This window comes from Schistocerca americana, chromosome 4 (genome assembly GCF_021461395.2).
Source record: "Schistocerca americana isolate TAMUIC-IGC-003095 chromosome 4, iqSchAmer2.1, whole genome shotgun sequence".
Lineage (NCBI taxonomy): Eukaryota > Metazoa > Arthropoda > Insecta > Orthoptera > Acrididae > Schistocerca > Schistocerca americana.
Genome location: NC_060122.1, coordinates 495,922,349 through 495,941,995, shown reverse-complemented (window position 1 = coordinate 495,941,995; position 19,647 = coordinate 495,922,349). Strand labels below are relative to the sequence as shown.

The 19,647-nt window shown below is 39.7% G+C and overlaps 1 protein-coding gene across 3 annotated transcripts in view; it reads left to right on the top strand.

The window, feature by feature from the left end:
• Nucleotides 1-19,647, top strand: part of LOC124612943 — a 453,322-nt gene that overhangs the window by 220,504 nt on the left and 213,171 nt on the right. For all 3 annotated transcript variants that reach the window (XM_047141447.1, XM_047141449.1, XM_047141446.1), the window contains 2 exons: nt 6,963-7,145; nt 8,041-8,178. In XM_047141447.1, the coding sequence (XP_046997403.1) occupies nt 6,963-7,145; nt 8,041-8,178 (321 nt within the window). The remainder of the gene's footprint in view (nt 1-6,962; nt 7,146-8,040; nt 8,179-19,647) is intronic.

Below are 19,647 nucleotides of genomic sequence, written 5' to 3'. Positions count from 1 at the left end.
GTGGCATTCACATGTGGGTCTTTTAGGATAGAGAAATGCCTCCACAGGCCCAATAAGATAGGTTCTGATCTCAGACAGGAAGGAACACTATTCCCACACGCCCTCTTGAGAGGTGTTGTCAGGATTGAAAAAACAATGTAGGATTGTAATTAATATATGGTACTCATGTTCAGAAAGGAAAACAGTTTCAATTTATTTGGCTATTTGGAAAGGGGGGGGGGGAGGTATTACATGGTGAGGCTTTCCGGAGTGATGAGCGAAGGTGGCTCCAGTAGCCCCAGACACATCTCGGAGAAACTAAGCAACAGCTTATAACAGAAGAAAGGGTTGTTTTTTGCTGTGGCTCTGAGAGCCATCAGTACCACAAGTCAGGTGATCTTGCTCCATGGTTTGATTGACAGGGTAGCTTTGCTGATGATTGGATTGCAAAGATTAGAACATAATGTAAGAATAATGAGTAGATGTTTGCAGGGCAGTTTTTAAAGATAAAGGAAGGAAGTGAATGATTCACTTCAAATGTTATTAGAGGAGGTAATGGATCCATTGTGATTATTGTAGAATAGGTGCTGAAATACCACTTCATCAGACTGCAGTTGGATTTTTAAGACAATGTGGGAATGCAGTGTCTAATGTCCATAAGGCATCCAAGTAACCACTGGGATGGCACCAAATGGTTGCCAACCCGATAATAAGGCAGATCAAAATTATAGAACAGAATTTTGAAATACAACGGTTTCGACAGGATGGAAACATTGTAAGTAAAATTTATTTTGAGTTCATTAGCACCACCAATTATGTCCTCTAAATACCATAGTAACTTTTTACATGACTGAAGGAAAGTTGCAAACAGAAAATATATCAATGTGTGGAAGCCACCAAATCGTCTACTTGACTAGATCTTTCTGAGCATCAACCAGAATGATGTGCAAAACTAAATAGGGTGTACTGACAAAAGTATAAAATGACAGTTACAAGTCATGACACTTCTCATCACATTAATGTATCTTATAGATAAATAGTAACATTTAGAATAAATGTCTGAGGAGTGAGTCCTTTGACACCAATTTCTATGATCACAACAGCAAGGTAATTAAGTTCATTTAAACTGATCAGAAAGATTGTAAAAATTACTTGTGACAATAAAACATCAAATGAACAAATAAGTGCAACAAAAAAATGTTGTTTGAAATAGTCACAAGAGTAAGTAATTCGTAAGACAAATACAAAATAATAGTTTTAGTTATAGAAAACAATACTATACAAAATTACAGTTCATAACAATAGAAAAATAACTTTTGTAGTTAACCTCAGTAGCATCCACTGGAAGAAAGCAAAGGTACATGACTAGCTGTATGCATCCTGCTACATAATTTGCATGCGAAACAAGAATATATAGTCATGCTCAGTATCAGAATAGCAAGCAGGACAGAAGTCACAATGGAAACAGTTATGTAAAGTCAAATATTGTGCTAGTGGAATGCTGTAATAGGGGCAGGAACTGAATTTAGTGATTTGCTGCTCCTGTGCCATTTACGAATCCAAGGATGCGAGCAAATCTGTGTTGCTAGCATGTGAAAGAACTGATAAGACATGACGTGTACTGAGAGAGAACTTAAGTTCCAGAATGGATAACAAGAGTCCTTCAGTAGTGGCATAAAAAGTTTCTTTCAGTTGACCAGAGAATTGAAATCCAGATCCCAGGATAAAGCAATGGGTGAATAGAAGTCCACTCAGTATGTATGTGGAGTGAAATTACAATTGGAACACAGAAGCAAAATGAGAATGGGGTATGGGGCCCAGTACACATAGCTGACTCTTTTGATGTAATAGTATACAGCCCATTAGAGGCTGCGAGGTGTATTGTTTAAGCCACAGTAGTGACTGTGAGCTCACTATTGTGTAAGGTGTACACACTCATGTGTGTATTAAGTGATGGAGGTGTCAATCTTAATGATGTGTTTCATTAAATGTTAGAATGTGAAAATGTGTCTTATTGAGTGTCCTCTGTTAGTAAACCAGCATATTTGTGACTTAACACCTTTATCACTATTGATGGAAACCACACTAGATTGTGATTGGTACCTGACTACAAGTTCCTTTCTGATCCGGAATATATTGGCTAAATTAAAATTATTTATCTATTGCAACAGTCAAGACAGGAAGGAAGTGTGGTGGAATAAAGGTTGCGTTAATTTGACTATCAGCCAGGGACCAGTCAATTGTGTTGTGTATGAGACAGTCAGTGGTCTTCATTATGTTTCAAGAAGAAACAAAAGATGTTGCATTGCTCAAGTATAATTAAAGACACTGAATTACATCGCCAGTGTCCACTTGGAGACCAGTCGCATAGTGCAGTGCTTGGTTGTTCTTGCTCAGCAGCAATTGAACAATAGGTAGTTCTGTCCAGTGGAGTGTGGTATCATATTTCTTCAGACTTCTTCAAAACAATGTGGCAGTCTTCTCCTCAATACTAGCTTGTGATATGTGCCTTTTTAATGCAAGTTTCCAAATTCCATAAACTTTGAACATAACTTTGCCTTACCAGACAACGGTAAAAAGTATGTTATGACAATCTTTCAACATAGTGAAATAATGCAAACATATGATAAAACTATTCAATAGTAGAGGCAGCCAATGTAAGAGGTATTCAAAACGAAATAAGCCAGGTGCATAATTACAGAGAACAGTACCTGTATGTTAGGAGTATTGACCATAGCTGTGGAGATGCTTGTCCCACTGTGACACAAAGTGCTCAATGGCTGTCTCCTAAAATTCCTGGGGCTGCAATGTGAACCAGTTCTGCATGTACAGCTGGACGTAATGGACGTCATTGTCCGAGTTTAATCGTTGCCCCTCAGAGCCTTTTTAAGGGGGTCAAAAATGGCGTAATCACAGGGAGAGAGGTCCGGACTGTAAGGAGGGTGGCTGAGAACCTCCCATTTGAATTTCTGCAGGAGTGCTGCGACTGTGTTGGCCGTATGAGGCTTATGGAGTGTGTGTGTGTGTGTGTGTGTGTCAGTCTTTTCATTGTGCCTGTCTGCAACTCATCATCTCCACTATATGGTGAGTAGCAACTATCATTTTGATAATATTGTTACACTACATTCGTCAGCAACATACAGTCAGTATCACCTACAGTTGAACAATACATTTGTACACAGGTGACACACAGTTATTTCATTTTTTTACTGTATGTTTGCATATGTTTTAGAAAGTTATATCTTTATTTTGATTTGTTATGTTTAGTTTCTGTTTAAGTTACTTAGAGTTCAAATTTTTATGTTTCAAGGAATTTCTTTACGTTGTAGAAGCATTGTTATAGCAGATCATATTGGAATCAGTATGTTGTTGTTGTTGTTGTTGATGTGGTCTTTAGTCCTGAGACTGGTTTGATGCAGCTCTCCATGCTACTCTATCCTATGCAAGCTTCTTCATCTCCCAGTACCTACTGCAACGTACATCCTTCTGAATCTGTTTAGTGTATTCATCTCTTGGTCTCCCTCTACGATTTTTACCCTCCACACTGCCCTCCAATACTATATTGGTGATCCCTTGATGCCTCAGAACATGTCCTACCAACCGATCCCTTCTTCTAGTCAAGTTGCACCACAAACTTCTCTTCTCCCCAATCCTATTCAATACCTCCTCATTAGTTATATGATCTACCCATCTAATCTTCAGTATTCTTCTGTAGCAACACATTTTGAAAGCTTCTATTCGCCTCTTGTCCAAACTAGTTATCGCCCATACATGGCTACACTCCATACAAATACTTTCAGAAATGACTTCCTGACACTTAAATCTATACTCGACGTTAACAAATTTCTCTTCTTCAGAAACGCTTTCCTTGTCATTGCCAGTCTACATTTTATACCCCCTCTACTTCAACCATCATCAGTTATTTTGCTCCCCAAATAGCAAAACTCCTTTACTACTTTAAGTGTCTCATTTCCTAATCTAATTCCCTCAGCATCACCCGACTTAATTCGACTACATTCCATTATCCTTGTTTTGGTTTTGTTCATGTTCATCTTATATTCTCCTTTCAAGACACTATCCATTCTGTTCAACTGCTCTTCTAAGTCCTTTGCTGTCTCTGACAGAATTACAATGTCATTGGTGAACCTCAAAGTTTTTATTTCTTCTCCATGGATTTTAATACCTACTCCAAATTTTTCTTTTGTTTCCTTCACTGCTTGCTCAATATACAGATTGAATAACATTGGGGAGAGGCTACAACCCTGTCTCACTCTCTTCCCAACCACTGCTTGCCTTTCATGTCCCTTGACTCTTATAACTGCCATCTGGTTTCTGTACAAATTGTAAATAGCCTTTCACTCCCTGTATTTTACCCCTGCCACCTTCAGAATTTGAAAGAGAGTATTCCAGTCAACATTGTCAAAAGCTTTCTCTAAGTCTACAAATGCTAGAAACATAGGTTTGCCTTTCCTTAATCTAGCTTCTAAGATAAGTCGAAGGTTCAGTATTGCCTCACGTGTTCCAACATTTCTACAGAATCCAAACTGATCTTCCCCAAGGTCAACTTCTACCAGTTTTTCCATTCATCTGTAAAGAACTCGCGTTAGTATTTTGCAGCCGTGCCTTATTAAACTGATAGTAATTTTCACATCTGTCGACACCTGCTTCCTTTGGGATTGGAATTATTATATTCTTCTTGAAGTCTGAGGGTATTTCGCCTGTCTCATACATTTTGCTCACCAGATGGTAGAGTTTTGTCAGGACTGGTGCTCCCAAGGCCGTCAGTAGTTCTAATGGAATGTTGTCTACTCCCGGGGCCTTGTTTCGACTCAGGTCTTTCAGTGCTCAGTCAAACTCTTCACACAGTATCATATCTCCCATTTCATCTTCATCTACATCCTCTTCCATTCCCATAATGTCCCCAAGTACATCGCCCTTGTATACACGCTCTATATACTCCTTCCACCTTTCTGCTTTCCCTTCTTTGCTTAGAACTGGGTTTCCATCTGAGCTCTTAATATTCATACAAGTGGTTCTCTTTTCTCCAAAGGTCACTTTAATTTTCCTGTAGGCAGTATTTATCTTAACCCTAGTGAGATAAGCCTCTACATCGTTACATTTGTCCTCTAGCCATGCCTGCTTAGCCATTTTGCACTTCCTGTCGATTTCATTTTTGAGACGTTTGTATTCCTTTTTGCCTGCCTCATCTGCTGCATTTTTATATTTTCTCCTTTCATCAATTAAATTCAGTATTTCTTCCGTTACCCAAGGATTTCTACTGGCCCTTGTCCTTTTACCTACTTGATCCTCTGCTGCCTTCACTACTTCATCCCTCAAAGCTACCCATTCTTCTTCTACTGTATTTCTTTCCCCCATTCCTGTCAATTGTTCCCTTATGCTCTCCCTGAAACTTTGTACAACCTCTGGATTAGTCAGTTTATCCAGGTCCCATCTCCTTAAATTCCCACTTTTTTGCAGTTTCTTCAGTTTTAATCTACAGTTCATAACCAATAGATTGTGGTCAGAGTCCACATCTGCCCCTGGAAATCTCTTACAAATTAAAACCTGGTTCCTAAATCTCTGTCTTACCATCATATAATCTATCTGAAACCTGTGAGTATCTCCAGGCTTCTTCCATGTATACAACCTTCTTTTATGATTCTTGAACTAAGTGTTATCTACGATTAAGTTGTGCTCTGTGCAAAATTCTACCAGGCGGCTTCCTCTTTCATTTCTTACCCCCAATCCATATTCACCTACTACGTTTCCTTCTCTCCCTTTTCCCACTACTGAATTCCAGTCACCCATGACTATTAAATTTTCGTCTCCCTTTACTATCTGAATAATTTCTTTTATTTCATCATGCATTTCTTCAATTTCTTCATCATCTGCAGAGCTAGTTGGCATATAAACTTGTACTACTGTAGTAGGTGTGGGCTTCGTGTCTATCTTGGCCACAATAATGCATTCACTATGCTGTTTGTAGTAGCTTACCCGCACTCCTATTTTTTTATTCATTATTAAACCGACTCCTGAATTACCCCTATTTGATTTTGTATTGATAACCCTGTATTCGCCTGACCAAAAGTCTTGTTCCTCCTGCCAGCGAACTTCACTAATTCCTACTATATCTAACTTTAACCTATCAGTATATCTTTTTTTTTACTTTATGCCTTATGGTTATTTATTATACAGTCTTTTCCCTTTCTCCATAGGTCCATTTTTTCTCACTTTTGTACATGTCTGCTGAATATATAGATCCTATTTTTCATTCTATTATAGGAATGTACGTTTTCATCTACAAAAGCAGTTGGCTTCATCCTGAATAGAGCCATCTAAATTGATTGATATATTTTTTTTTTATAATGTCGTGCCCTGCTGAGGCATAACGTGTATTTAAACTGACAGTGGATTTTGTATTACAAGTTCAAAATTTTGATCTGAAGATGCCAGTAACTGAAACAACACTATAAACAAAGAAATATCTCAAGCAATCTAAACAACTTTATTCACAAAATATCCACAACTATCACAGAATCCAACAGGAAATTTATCCCTGTATTAATAAATTGGCTTTTCTATCTAATCTTGTTGTAATGAATAATATTACTTCCGGAATATACAAAAAAGACAATTAAAGAATTTTTGGATTTATAAATCCAGATTTGCAATAGATTTGTGACAAAGCAGATTCTGTTTCCTATAATCTGCTTTTGTGCTATATAACAGCTTTTGCTGTCAGGTGGATTTACCCAGAAAATAATACCTATCACAGTGAAATGTCTGCTTGTGCAGTGATTGATTTATTTCATAATACAAATGTTGTTCTGTTCTGCTTTATTCCACAAAGAAATAAAACTTATTTTTAATTTTTTAACATTCAATGACTATTATAAATATTGTGCAATCACTGTTTTTCTTTATTGTACATTTACAGTGTACAAAATGATTCCACCATTTTAAAGTGTATGTTTCTTTTGTAGATCAGGAAGGAGACAAGAAAAGTCAAAAAATCATAAGTGAATTGGAAAACATTGATGATGAATGTGAAGAAAAGGATATTTCATTTGTAAAAACGTCTGATGAAGGCATACAGAAAGAATACGATCTTCCAACTCTCCCATGTCTTGCTTTTTACCGCAACAGATTCAGACAGATTTATACAGGTATTCCATTGCTATATACTTTTATACTCAAATAATTATCTACATGTTCAGTAATGTTGCAAAAGAGATAAACAATCAATGGACCTGGAGGAAGCTGTATTTTAAATTTAGTTTTCACTTCAAATACAGTAAGTACATTTACTGCATTGCAACACTGAAGTAAAAATTGAGAGTTGAGCTCATAGGGTTGATTTACACTTCAGTTAAGTGTCTTATTGAACATTAATCACCATTGTCAACTTGTATGCGACACTGAAAAAATCAGCTTCCTCTTTCCTTTCACTTATTGCAGAAATTGCATTGAGTATGTATCGAAACTCTGTTTGGAAGATCAGTATGCTGTTATATTATCTAATTGAGTTGGTGACTAAATTAAAACACTTTGGTGGATGTGTGGCTGAAATTGAAAAAAAGATAGCCATTTGCTATATAGAGAAATCACTGAGTAGCCGTAGTCATGTAAACAAAATGGATATTGAGCACTGTAGCTTACTTTTTAGAAAAAAATGTGGAAATCTATAACCTGCTCATCCATATAGCTGCACATTAATCTGAAAATGTAAATATCTATGCATGAATAACTGTAATGTTAGATTTGTAAAATTGGCAATGTTCTTAATGAAATTAAGATAGTGAAAGTATATGTAAAGATTTTTAAATTGTTCCTTATTTGTTAAAATACTAGCTTCATTGTTTGTTGATGGGTTTAGTGCAACCAAGTAAAATTTGAGCACAAGACATTTTACTGCTTTACTATATTTCAGTAACTGTACTCTTCAAGGTATCATTTTTACTGTTTTTATAATTACTTGTTTATTATCTGATTTTCATACTTTTCAGATAATGATAATAGATGTTGAACATTGAACTTTGTTCTTCTTTTGACATGTGTTAGGTGATCTAATGCATGAGGAAGCCATATTGGATTGGGTGCTGGAACTTCATGAGTCAACACCGGATGTTATAGAAAGTGTTGACAGGAAGACCTTACAGATGATGATAAATGATGTTGAACATCTTGCTGTTTTCTTCTGTAAGTACAGTAGTCACTTCTCTGAATAGATGTCACATTTGGAATGCATGTATTAATATATATACAGTCTAACTGTGTTGAATAATCACTGACAGAGGCATGTAAACTGCAAAATTTTATCTTCGACACCATACTGAAACTTGTGAATGTGCATTATCATATTTTACCACATTTACTAAGGCACTAACATGGCCATTTGGTGCATGATGGGTTATAAAATTACAAAAATAAATGAAACTGTATGACTGGGGAAGAATGGAATAATTATTTGTTTTCTTTACTCAAACCATCATAGAGCTCTTTATTTTTTTTCATTTTCCTAAGTGTGTATGTTCAGTGCTAGTTAACTTTTTGTGGAAAAATCAATCATATACACTGCCAAAGCTCGTTTATTTCTGCTCCTTTTTGATTGGAGAAAGGAACACTGTAAAAAGAGGAAATATCAGATGATAATATAATGCGCTCATGTTCCAGGGACAGTCAGTATTTCATAGTGAAGTGGTTTGGATGTACTGTTTATGTTCCGGCTGCACATTCTCACAGTCGAGGTTGTGTTTACTGCAGCCGGCTTCATGTGTGTAACTTCTTATAGATGAACACTATGGCACACTCATTCATAAAGACCACACTCAAGTTCATGTTTTTTGATGAGTATGTGAACCTAAGGTTCATGAAATCGAACACTTTTGTCAAACTTGTGAATTAATTACAATGACCTTATTGACATCCATTTATCAATTGCAAGTAGCATTGTCAAGCTGGTTATAGATGCAGCATGTGACAAGATACTGAAAGATGTCAAACGAGGTTTAAAATTTCAACACTCAGATGACAACCTAGGAGATGTGTTAGTAGATCATTTAGTTATCCATACCATATGGACCTTTGAACTGCCCTTTGAGATACCAGAAATGATGGTAACAGATGCATTACAAGAATATGGCACTGTGATCAGCCACACTGTCCAAACATGGGCAAGGTTCACAACCTAACAGTGTCTGACAGGCACCAATTGTGTGGACAAGTCATTTAACTTCATATTTGTTCATCGAGGGCTGCAGAGCCATAATGATATAAAACAGACAGTCAAGGACCTGTTCCAGATGCAGTAGTGAAAGTTATGTTCAGTTGGAATGCCTCCAGAGGAGATTAATGCAACTGCCTAGGGGTAACCAACTGTGTACAGATGCAACCAAGTTTCTTCCACTGACATACATGATGGCACTTTGGGACATGCTGACACCAACATGGAAGCCTTCTTCTGTCGATGCGCCAACTCAGGAGCTGGCAGCAATACCATTGAAAACAATCAAGTAGACACTGATCGATCATGATTACACCTGAGCAGCTACGGAGGAAGACTAGAGCAGGAGGTGGATGTAGAAATGCATGATGTGAACACAACGATGTGGAGGATGCGCACCAGAATGAACCAGTTATTTAGGATGTTTACATTCACACACGCAGGCAGCATTCATCAAAATGATGTAAAAAGTGTCAACTCAATCAAGATTATGTCCATTTCCTGCCATCTTACATCAGTGATGATTGTAATGCCTTGGAGCATTCATTACAAGAACTACAACACCATGATGATGCCGACTGTGCGCTTTCAGATGCTGAAAGGATGCCATTTGCAATGCAGCCACCACCCAACTACAAGGATCAACAAGAGGTTGTGGCTCCTGACACCCTTTATTTGGATGACCAGAACACAACACTGAGACACAATACACAGAGTGTCAGGGATGTCATGGTGGCGCCCACTCATTCAAGTGGCTGATGATGTTGGACGACTATAGGAAGCTAATTCTATCTTGGAATTAGTGGGGATCCATGCTGCTGATGCACCCCTTAATGCACTGCGAGCTAATATGATGGACACCAAACTGCAGGCCTATAAAATTGAGATTGTCAATATCTACAACATTGATTTGAAGGTGAAGTTGCAACTCGTTCGTGATATGTTATATGCATCGGACATTGATGTCCTGTTAGTGCAATAAGTACAGCTTAGTGCTTTCCCTGAGGTACCTGGTTATTTCACATGCAATTTACCTTACTTGGCCAATAACACTGGCATGGCAGTCTTGATAAGGGAAGGGATACTGGTAAAGGAACCCTGTTTTCCACATCTTCATGGAATCTGACAGTTATGATTCACGGGACCCACATTATCAACATATACGCTCAATCTGACAAAGACCAGTGAAAGGAAGGGGTACAGTTTTATTCTGCAGGTATTGCTTGTCTTTTTGCCAGCAGGTACGACCTCTTTCTACTAGGCATTGACTTCAAATGGATCCTGACTCTGAAGGACCAAACTCCCAATTTTAATACCTGCAAGGAAATACAAGTGATGTGCCAGTACATGTACCTGTGTGTCACATAAGATTGGATCCACAGAAATAGGGACCATATTTATGTCCCTGCTGCTCCGTGGTCTAGGGGTAGCGTCTTTGATTCATAATCAAAACGTCTTCGGTCCCGGGTTCGATCCCCGCCACTGCCTAAATTTTGATAAATAATCAGCATTGGCGACCGAAGACTTCCGGCATAAGAAGTCAGCCTCATTCTGCCAACGGCCTTGTTAAAGAGGGCGGAGGAGCGGATAGAGGTTCAGGGCACTCTCTTGTCCTAGGGGTGGGAAATTGCCCCTAAAGGCGGAAGAATCAGCAATGATCAATGACATGAGGATGCAGAAGGCAATGGAAACCACTGCATTAAAGACACATAACGTGTATCCACAGGACATGTGGCCTGTAATTGAAGAAGTGTCATGATGATCTCTCCATTGGCAAAAGATTCGGGAATAGTCCCCCATTCGGATCTCCGGGAGGGGACTGCCAAGGGGGAGGTTAACATGAGAAAAAGACTGAATAATCAATGAAAGGCTAACGTTCTACGAGTTGGGGCGTGGAATGTCAGAAGCTTGAACGTGGTAGGGAAACTAGAAAATCTGAAAAGGGAAATGCAAAGGCTCAACCTAGATATAGTAGGGGTCAGTGAAGTGAAGTGGAAGGAAGACAAGGATTTCTGGTCAGATGAGTATCGAGTAACATCAACAGCAGCAGAAAATTGTATAACAGGTGTAGGATTCGTTATGAATAGGAAGGTAGGGCAGAGGGTGTGTTACTGTGAACAGTTCAGTGACCGGGTTGTTCTAATCAGAATCGACAGCAGACCAACACTGACAACGATAGTTCAGGTATACATGCCGACGTCGCAAGCTGAAGATGAACAGATAGAGAAAGTGTATGAGGATATTGAAAGGGTAATGCAGTATGTAAAGGGGGACAAAAATCTAATAGTCATGGGAGACTGGAATGCAGTTGTAGGGGAAGGAGTAGAAGAAAAGGTTACAGGAGAATATGGGCTTGGGACAAGGAATGAAAGAGGAGAAAGACTAATTGAGTTCTGTAACAAGTTTCAGCTAGTAATAGCGAATACCCTGTTCAAGAATCACAAGAGGAAGAGGTATACTTGGAAAAGGCTGGGAGATACGGGAAGATTTCAATTAGATTACATCATGGTCAGGCAGAGATTCCGAAATCAGATACTGGATTGTAAGGCGTACCCAGGAGCAGTTATAGACTCAGATCACAATATAATAGTGATGAAGAGTAGGCTGAGGTTCAAGATATTAGTCAGGAAGAATCAATACGCAAAGAAGTGGGATACGGAAGTACTAAGGAATGACGAGATATGTTTGAAGTTCTCTAACGCTATAGATACAGCAATAAGGAATAGTGCAGTAGGCAGTACAGTTGAAGAGGAATGGACATCTCTAAAAAGGGCCATCACAGAAGTTGGGAAGGAAAACATAGGTACAAAGAAGGTAGCTGCGAAGAAACCATGGGTAACAGAAAAAATACTTCAGTTGATTGATGAAAGGAGGAGGTACAAACATGTTCCAGGAAAATCAGGAATACGGAAATACAAGTCGCTGAGGAATGAAATAAATAGGAAGTGCAGGGAAGCTAAGACAAAATGGCTGCAGGAAAAATGTGAAGACGTCGAAAAAGATATGATTGTTGGAAGGACAGACTCAGCATACAGGAAGGTCAAAACAACCTTTGATGACATTAAAAGCAACGGTGGCAACATTAAGAGTGCAACGGGAATTCCACTGTTAAATGCAGAGGAGAGAGCAGATAGGTGGAAGGAATACATTGAAAGCCTCTATGAGGGTGAAGATTTGTCTGATGTGATAGAAGAAGAAACAAGAGTCGATTTAGAAGAGATAGGGGATCCAGTATTAGAATCGGAATTTAAAAGAGCTTTGGAGGACTTACAGTCAAATAAGGCAGAAGGGATAGATAACATTCCATCAGAATTTCTAAAATCATTGGGGGAAGTGGCAACAAAACGACTATTCACGTTGGTGTGTAGAATATATGAGTCTGGCGACATACCATCTGACTTTCGGAAAAGCATCATCCACACAATTCCGAAGACGGCAAGAGCTGACAAGTGTGAGAATTATCGCACAATCAGCTTAACAGCTCATGCATCAAAGCTGCTTACAAGAATAATATACAGAAGAATGGAAAAGAAAATTGAGAATGCGCTAGGTGACGATCAGTTTGGCTTTAGGAAAAGTAAAGGGACGAAAGAGGCAATTCTGTCGTTACGGCTAATAATGGAAGCAAGGCTAAAGAAAAATCAGGACACTTTCATAGGATTTGTCGACCTGGAAAAAGCGTTCGACAATATAAAATGGTGCAAGCTGTTCGAGATTCTGAAAAAAGTAGGAGTAAGCTATAGGGAGAGACGGGTCATATACAATATGTACAACAACCAAGAGGGAATAATGAGAGTGGATGATCAAGAATGAAGTGCCTGTATTAAGAAGGGTGTAAGACAAGGCTGTAGCCTTTTGCCCCTACTCTTCAATTTGTACATTGAGAAAGCAATGATGGAAATAAAAGAAAGGTTCAGGTGTGGAATTAAAATACAAGGTGAAAGGATATCAATGATACGATTCGCTGATGACATTGCTATCCTGAGTGAAAGTGAAGAAGAATTAAATGATCTGCTGAACAGAATGAACAGTTTAATGAGTACACAGTATGGTTTGAGAGTAAATCGGAGAAAGACGAAGGTAATGAGAAGTAGTAGAAATGAGAACAGCGAGAAACTTAACATCAGGATTGATGGTCACGAAGTCAATGAAGTTAAGGAATTCTGCTACCTAGGCAGTAAAATAACCAATGATGGACGGAGCAAGGAGGACATCAAAAGCAGACTCGTTATGGCAAAAAAGGCATTTCTGGCCAAGAGAAATCTACTAATATCAAATACCGGCTTTAATTTGAGGAAGAAATTTCTGAGGATGTACGTCTGGAGTACAGCATTGTATGGTAGTGAAACACGGACTGTGAGAAAACTGGAACAGAAGAGAATCGAAGCATTTGAGATGTGGTGCTATAGACAAATGTTGAAAATTAGGTGGACTGATAAGGTAAGGAATGAGGAGGTTCTACACAGAATCGGAGAGGAAAGGAATATGTGGAAAACACTGATAAGGAGAAGGGACAGGTTGATAGGACATCTGCTAAGACATGAGGGAATGACTTCCATGGTACTAGAGGGAGCTGTAGAGGGCAAAATCTGTAGAGGAAGACAGAGATTGAAATACGTCAAGCAAATAATTGAGGACGTAGGTTGCAAGTGCTACTCTGAGATGAAGAGGTTAGCACAGGAAAGGAATTCGTGGCGGGCCGCTGCCTCTGAAGCCTTAAGGAGTCATAGCTTCAGCATTTTTGGACAGATTTCATCAGCTATTCACTGGTACCCAGACAGATCTCATGGTGGGGGAGCAATCTTGTGACACTACGGATGAGACTAAACCAGATGGATGAGGAAGTAATCTTGGAAGTGAATATGGAAGATGAAATACTGGAAGCACTTAAAAAAGGGCATCAAACAAATCTCCAGGACTGGATGGCTTGCCCCTAGAATGATGCCCCAATGGCTAAAGATGTACACTGAAGTGCCAAACTGGTATAGGCATGCATATTCAAATACAGAGACATTTAAACAGGCAGAGTACAGAGCTGTGCTTGGAAATGCCTATATAAGCCAAGTGTCAGATTGGTTACAGCTGCTGCAATGGCAGGCTATCAATATTTAAGCGCCTTTGAACGTGGTGCTACAGTCGGTACACATGTGAAGGGACAGCATCTCCAAGGCAGTGATGAAGTGGTGAATTCCCCATACAACCATTCCACAAGTTTACCATGAATGTCAGCAATCCAGTAACACATCAAATCTCCGACATCACTGTGGCCAGAAGAAGATCCTGCAAGAATGGGGCCAACGATGACTGAAGAAAATCGTTCAACATGACAGAAATGCAGTCCTTCCGCAAATTGCTGCAGATTTCAATGGTGGGCCATCAACAAGTGTCAACATGCAAACCATTCAATGAAACATCATCAGTATGAGCTTTCGGAGCCAAAGGCCCACTCATGTACCCTTGATGACTGCAAAACACAAAGCTTTACTCCTTTCCTGGGCCCGTTAACACCAACATTGAATTGTTGATGACTGGAAACATGTTGCCTGATCGGAAGAGTCTCATTTCAAATTGTATCAAGTGGATGGATATGTACAGGTATGAAGACAACCTCACGAATCCATGGACCCTGTGTGTCAGCAGGGGATTGTTCAAGCTGGTGGAGGCTCTGTAATGGCATTTGGCGTGTGTAATTGGAGTGATATTGGACCCATGATGCACATCTAGGTGACATGTACGTAAGCATCCTGTCTGCTCACCTGCATCCATTCATGTCCATTGTGCATTCCGACAGACTTGGGAAATTCCAGCAGGACAATGTGACAATCTACACGTCCAGAATTTTTACAAAGTGGCCCCAGGAATACTCTTCTGAGTTTAAACACTTCTGCTGCCCACTGAACTCCCCAGATGTGAACATGCCTTGCAATGTGCTATTCAGAAAAGATCTCCACCCCCTTGTAATCTTACTGATTTGTGGACAGCCCTGCAGGATTCATGGTGTCGGTTCCCTCCAGCACTACTTCAGACATCAGTCGAGTCCATGCCACATCATGTTGCAGCACTTCTGCATGTTCATGGGAGCCCTCACAACATTAGGCAACTGTGCCAGTTTCTTTGACTCTTCAGTGAACAATGAGCTCATGCAGCCTGACACATACATGATGTGGGGCTTCATTGAAGGATACCTGCTCCTGATACAGAAAAAGGCTGGAGGTCACAGCGCATATCAATGCCGACTGCTTGCCACGCTTAATGGTGATTATAAAATCTTTGCCTGGCTGATGGCGACATGGCTCAAGACAGTATTGCCATACAATATTGCCTCAGATCAAATGTGTCTTGGACTACATAGCAACATACAGTCAGCATTCAGTGACCTTAGAGATGTGATCACACTGGCCACTATCTGTTGACTTGAGCAGCTCTGGTCTCTCTCAGTTTTGATCAAGCTTTTGACTGGATTAATCATGACTTCCTAGCATCGATCATGCTCCACATGGTGCTTCCACCCGTTTTCATTAAGTTTGTCATGTGGCTGCTAAGGGGTGTCATCACCAGAGTGGCAGTGAACGGCCAAGATGTGGGTTCTATTCCGATTATGAGTTCTTTAAGACAAGGCTGCCCAGCATCAATGGTCCTCATCACAGTTGCACTTGAACCGTCCATGAATTGACTGCTGCAGACACTCACTGCACTGGCACGGTGTTGAGGAGCGACACCTTCATCTGTTGGACATATGCGGATGACTTGCTGTTCCTCATTCGATCACCAGGTCTCTCAATTGGATTGCACAGTATAGAGTTGTGGCGGGCACTGTTCTGAATGTGGCAAAATTGGGGATAGTACCCATTGAACAGGGACAGGATGGAGATCTCGGCTCATTATGAGTGGTGGAAGTGTTGAGATGCCTGGGGAGTCCATTCACCTGTGATCTACGGAAGATGACAACGATGAGTTATAGGCACCCACTCCAGATGATTCACATTTGAGTGCTAGGTAATTCCTTATGAGTCCTCAACATGATACAGTGTGTGCAATGTAACAATGTATGTCTTGCCTCGTGGTTGCCAAATATTGCACAGATATTTCCACTGCCAACGGGAATTGGATTGCTTGCTGATGGCCTTTTGATATTTTATCAGCCATGGGATGGTCCTCATGATTTGTTATTCCACTTTAACCCTCAACATGTGGGATGGTACCCTTGGCTTTAGAAATGTCCACCTCGAATCTTTGCCCAGTTCATGCGGCCAGTGCTCAAAATATGACTCTGACCGACACGTACAATGACATCATCACTGACTGATGAACTAATGGCATGCTCTTATGTGCCACGTGTTCCAGTTGGCAACATCTCACCAATAACTGCTCACACTGCAACATTTCTTGTAGACTACATTTATGTCTGCCATGAGCTGCCATTGTCCAGGGAACCAATAGTGTGAGATATTTGTTGTCTCTTAATGCGATATCATGACAGTTACTTGATGGAACAGTGATACCCGATGAGAGCCTGGCTCACTCTCTGGCATTCTGTGCAACTCCTGTACTTGATCTCAGTGGCAGCTTGTGGACGAGCTGCAGTTTTGGATGTACTTACATGAAAAACATGAGAAGGTACCACTTCAAATGAAAAACAGGGCACATTATGCCAATTTCTTAAGAAGAGTATTCATGGATCTTCCCAGCAGTTGAGGTGTGCCAGTTAGAAGTTTTACTGTACAATTAGTTTTGGTTGGATAAGCGAATGAACCCGTACGGACTGCGGATTCTGAGAAACCAAATGGCCCTCCTCCGTTGGAGGGGTGGAGATTCAGATGTTCTTTTATTTTGTATAATGTTGCAAGCCAGTTATTTTCATTTATTGCAGGAGTACATACCTGATTATTTTGTTACAATTTTCTGGCTTTTATGGCTTTTTGGCTCCTTGTGGAATGTGTGGAATAAACTTCAAACATGTTCTCTTTTCTATTTGTAAAATATTAAAAAAAAGAACCATGTATTTAAAAACGAGAGGGAGAAAGGGATAGCATCTTTGACAAGCATTCAAAATGCCCAGGGTCCCAGATTCAAACCTTGCCACTGCTTAAATTTTGAATAAAGATCATCAGCAATGGCAGCCAAAGACTACAGGCATAAGAAATCACTCTCGTTCTGCCAAAGGCCTTGTCAAAGAGGGTGGATGAGCGGACAGAGGTTCAGGGCACTCTGTTGCCCTTTGCGTGGGGAAACTATCCCTAAAAGGCAGAAGTATCAGCTACGACCAGTGGCATGAGGATGCAGAAGGCAATGGAAACCACCGCATTAAAGATATATAATGTGTATCCACAAGACATGTGATCTGTAATTGAAAAAGTGTCATGATAATCTCTTCATTGGTAAGAGATTCTGGACTAAACCCCCATTTGGATCTCCAGGAGGGGACTGCAAAGGGGAGGGGACCATGAGAAAAAAATTGAATGACCAACAAAAGGCTAATGTTCTACGAAATGGGGCATGGAATACCAGAAGTTTGAATGTGGTAGGAAATCTAAAAAGGGAAGCACTGAGTCTGAATGTAGATACAGTTAGGATCAGTAAGTGAAATGGAAAGAAGATGAGGATTTATGGTCAGATGAGTATAGGGAAATATTAATAACAGCAGAAAGTGGTAACGGGAGTATTATTCATTATAAGTAGGAAGGCCAAGCAGAGAGTGAGTTACTGTGAACAGTTCGGTGCTGGGGTTATTCTCATCAAAATTGGCAACAAACCAACATGGACAACAAAAGTTCGGGTGTACATGCAGACTTCACAAGCTGAAAATGAAGAGATAGAAGAAGTATATGATGATACTGAAGCGCTAATTCAGTATGTAAAAGAAGATGAAAATCTAATAGTCCTGGGTGACTGCAAGGCATTGTGTGGGAAGGAGTAGAAGAAAGTGTTATGAGAGAATATAGGCTTGTCTGCAGGTGTGAGAGAGGAGAAAGATTTATTGAGTTCTGCAATAAATTCTACCAAGGAATAGTGAATACTCTGTTCAAGGATCACAAGAGGAGGAGGTATACTTGGAAAAGGCCAGCAGATACAGCTAGGCTCCAGTTAGATTACATCATTGTCAGGCAGAGATTATGAAATCATATATTGGTCTGTAAGGCATACCCAGGAGAAGATATAGACTCAGATCACAATTTAGTAATGATGAAGAATAGGCTGAAGTTTCAGAGACTAGTCAGGAAGAACCAATGCACAAAGAAGTGGGATATGGAAACATTAAGGAATGAAGAGTTACACTTGAAGTTCTCTGAGGCTATAGATACTGCAATAATGAATCTCTCAGTAGATAGTTCAGTTGAAAAGGAGTGAACGTCTCTGAAAAGGACAGTCACAGAAATTAGAAAGAAAAACATAGGTAGAAGGAAGGTAACTTTGAAGAAACCATAGGTAGCAGAAGAAATATTTCAGTTGATTGATGAAAGAAGGAAGAACAAATATGTTCAGGGAAACACAGGAATACAGAAACACAAGTCATCTAGGACTGAAAAAAATAGGAGGTGCAGAGAAGCTAAGGTGAAAAAGCTGATTGAAAAATGTGAAGAAATCGGAAAAGAAATGGTTGTTGGAAGGACTGACTCAGCGTACAGAGAAGTCAAAACAACCTTTTGGTGAAATTAAAAGCAATGGCAGTAAAATTAACAGTGCAGTGGGAACTCCACTGCTAAATGCAGAGGAGAGAGTGGATAGCTGGAAAGAGTACGTTATAGGTCTCTGTGAGGGGGAGGACATGTCTGATAATGTGATGGAATAAGAAACTGAAGTCAGCAGGGAAGAGAAAGGGCATCCAGTATTAGAATCGGATTTTAAAAGAACATTGTGTGGCTTGATATCAAATATGGTATAAATCGTAGACAACATTCCATCAGAATTTCTGAAATCATTGGGGGACGAGACAGCAGAATGTCTATTCAATTTGATGTGTAGAATGTATGAGGCTTGTAATATATCATCACACTTTCGGAAAAAACACACTATTCCGAAGATAGCAAGAATAGGCAAGTTTGAATATTGTTGCATAATCAGCTTAACATCTCATGCATCCACATTGCTCACAAGAATAATTTACAGAATAATGGAAAAGAAAACCGAGGATCGGTTAGATGACAATCAGACAGGCGTTAAGAAAGATAAAGGCACCACGGAGGCAGTTCTGATGTTGCGTTTCATAATTGAAGCAAGATGAAAAAAAAAAATCAAGACACATTCATTGGATTTGTTGACATGGAAAAAGAATTCCACAATGTAAAATGGTGAAATATGCTTGGAATTCTGAGAAAAGCAGTGGAAGCTATAGGGAAAAATGGGTAATATACAATATGTACAAGAACCAAGAGGATCAATAAGGCTGGAAGCCCCAGAACAAAGTGCTCAGATTAAAAAGGGTTAAGACAGGGATGTTTTCTTTC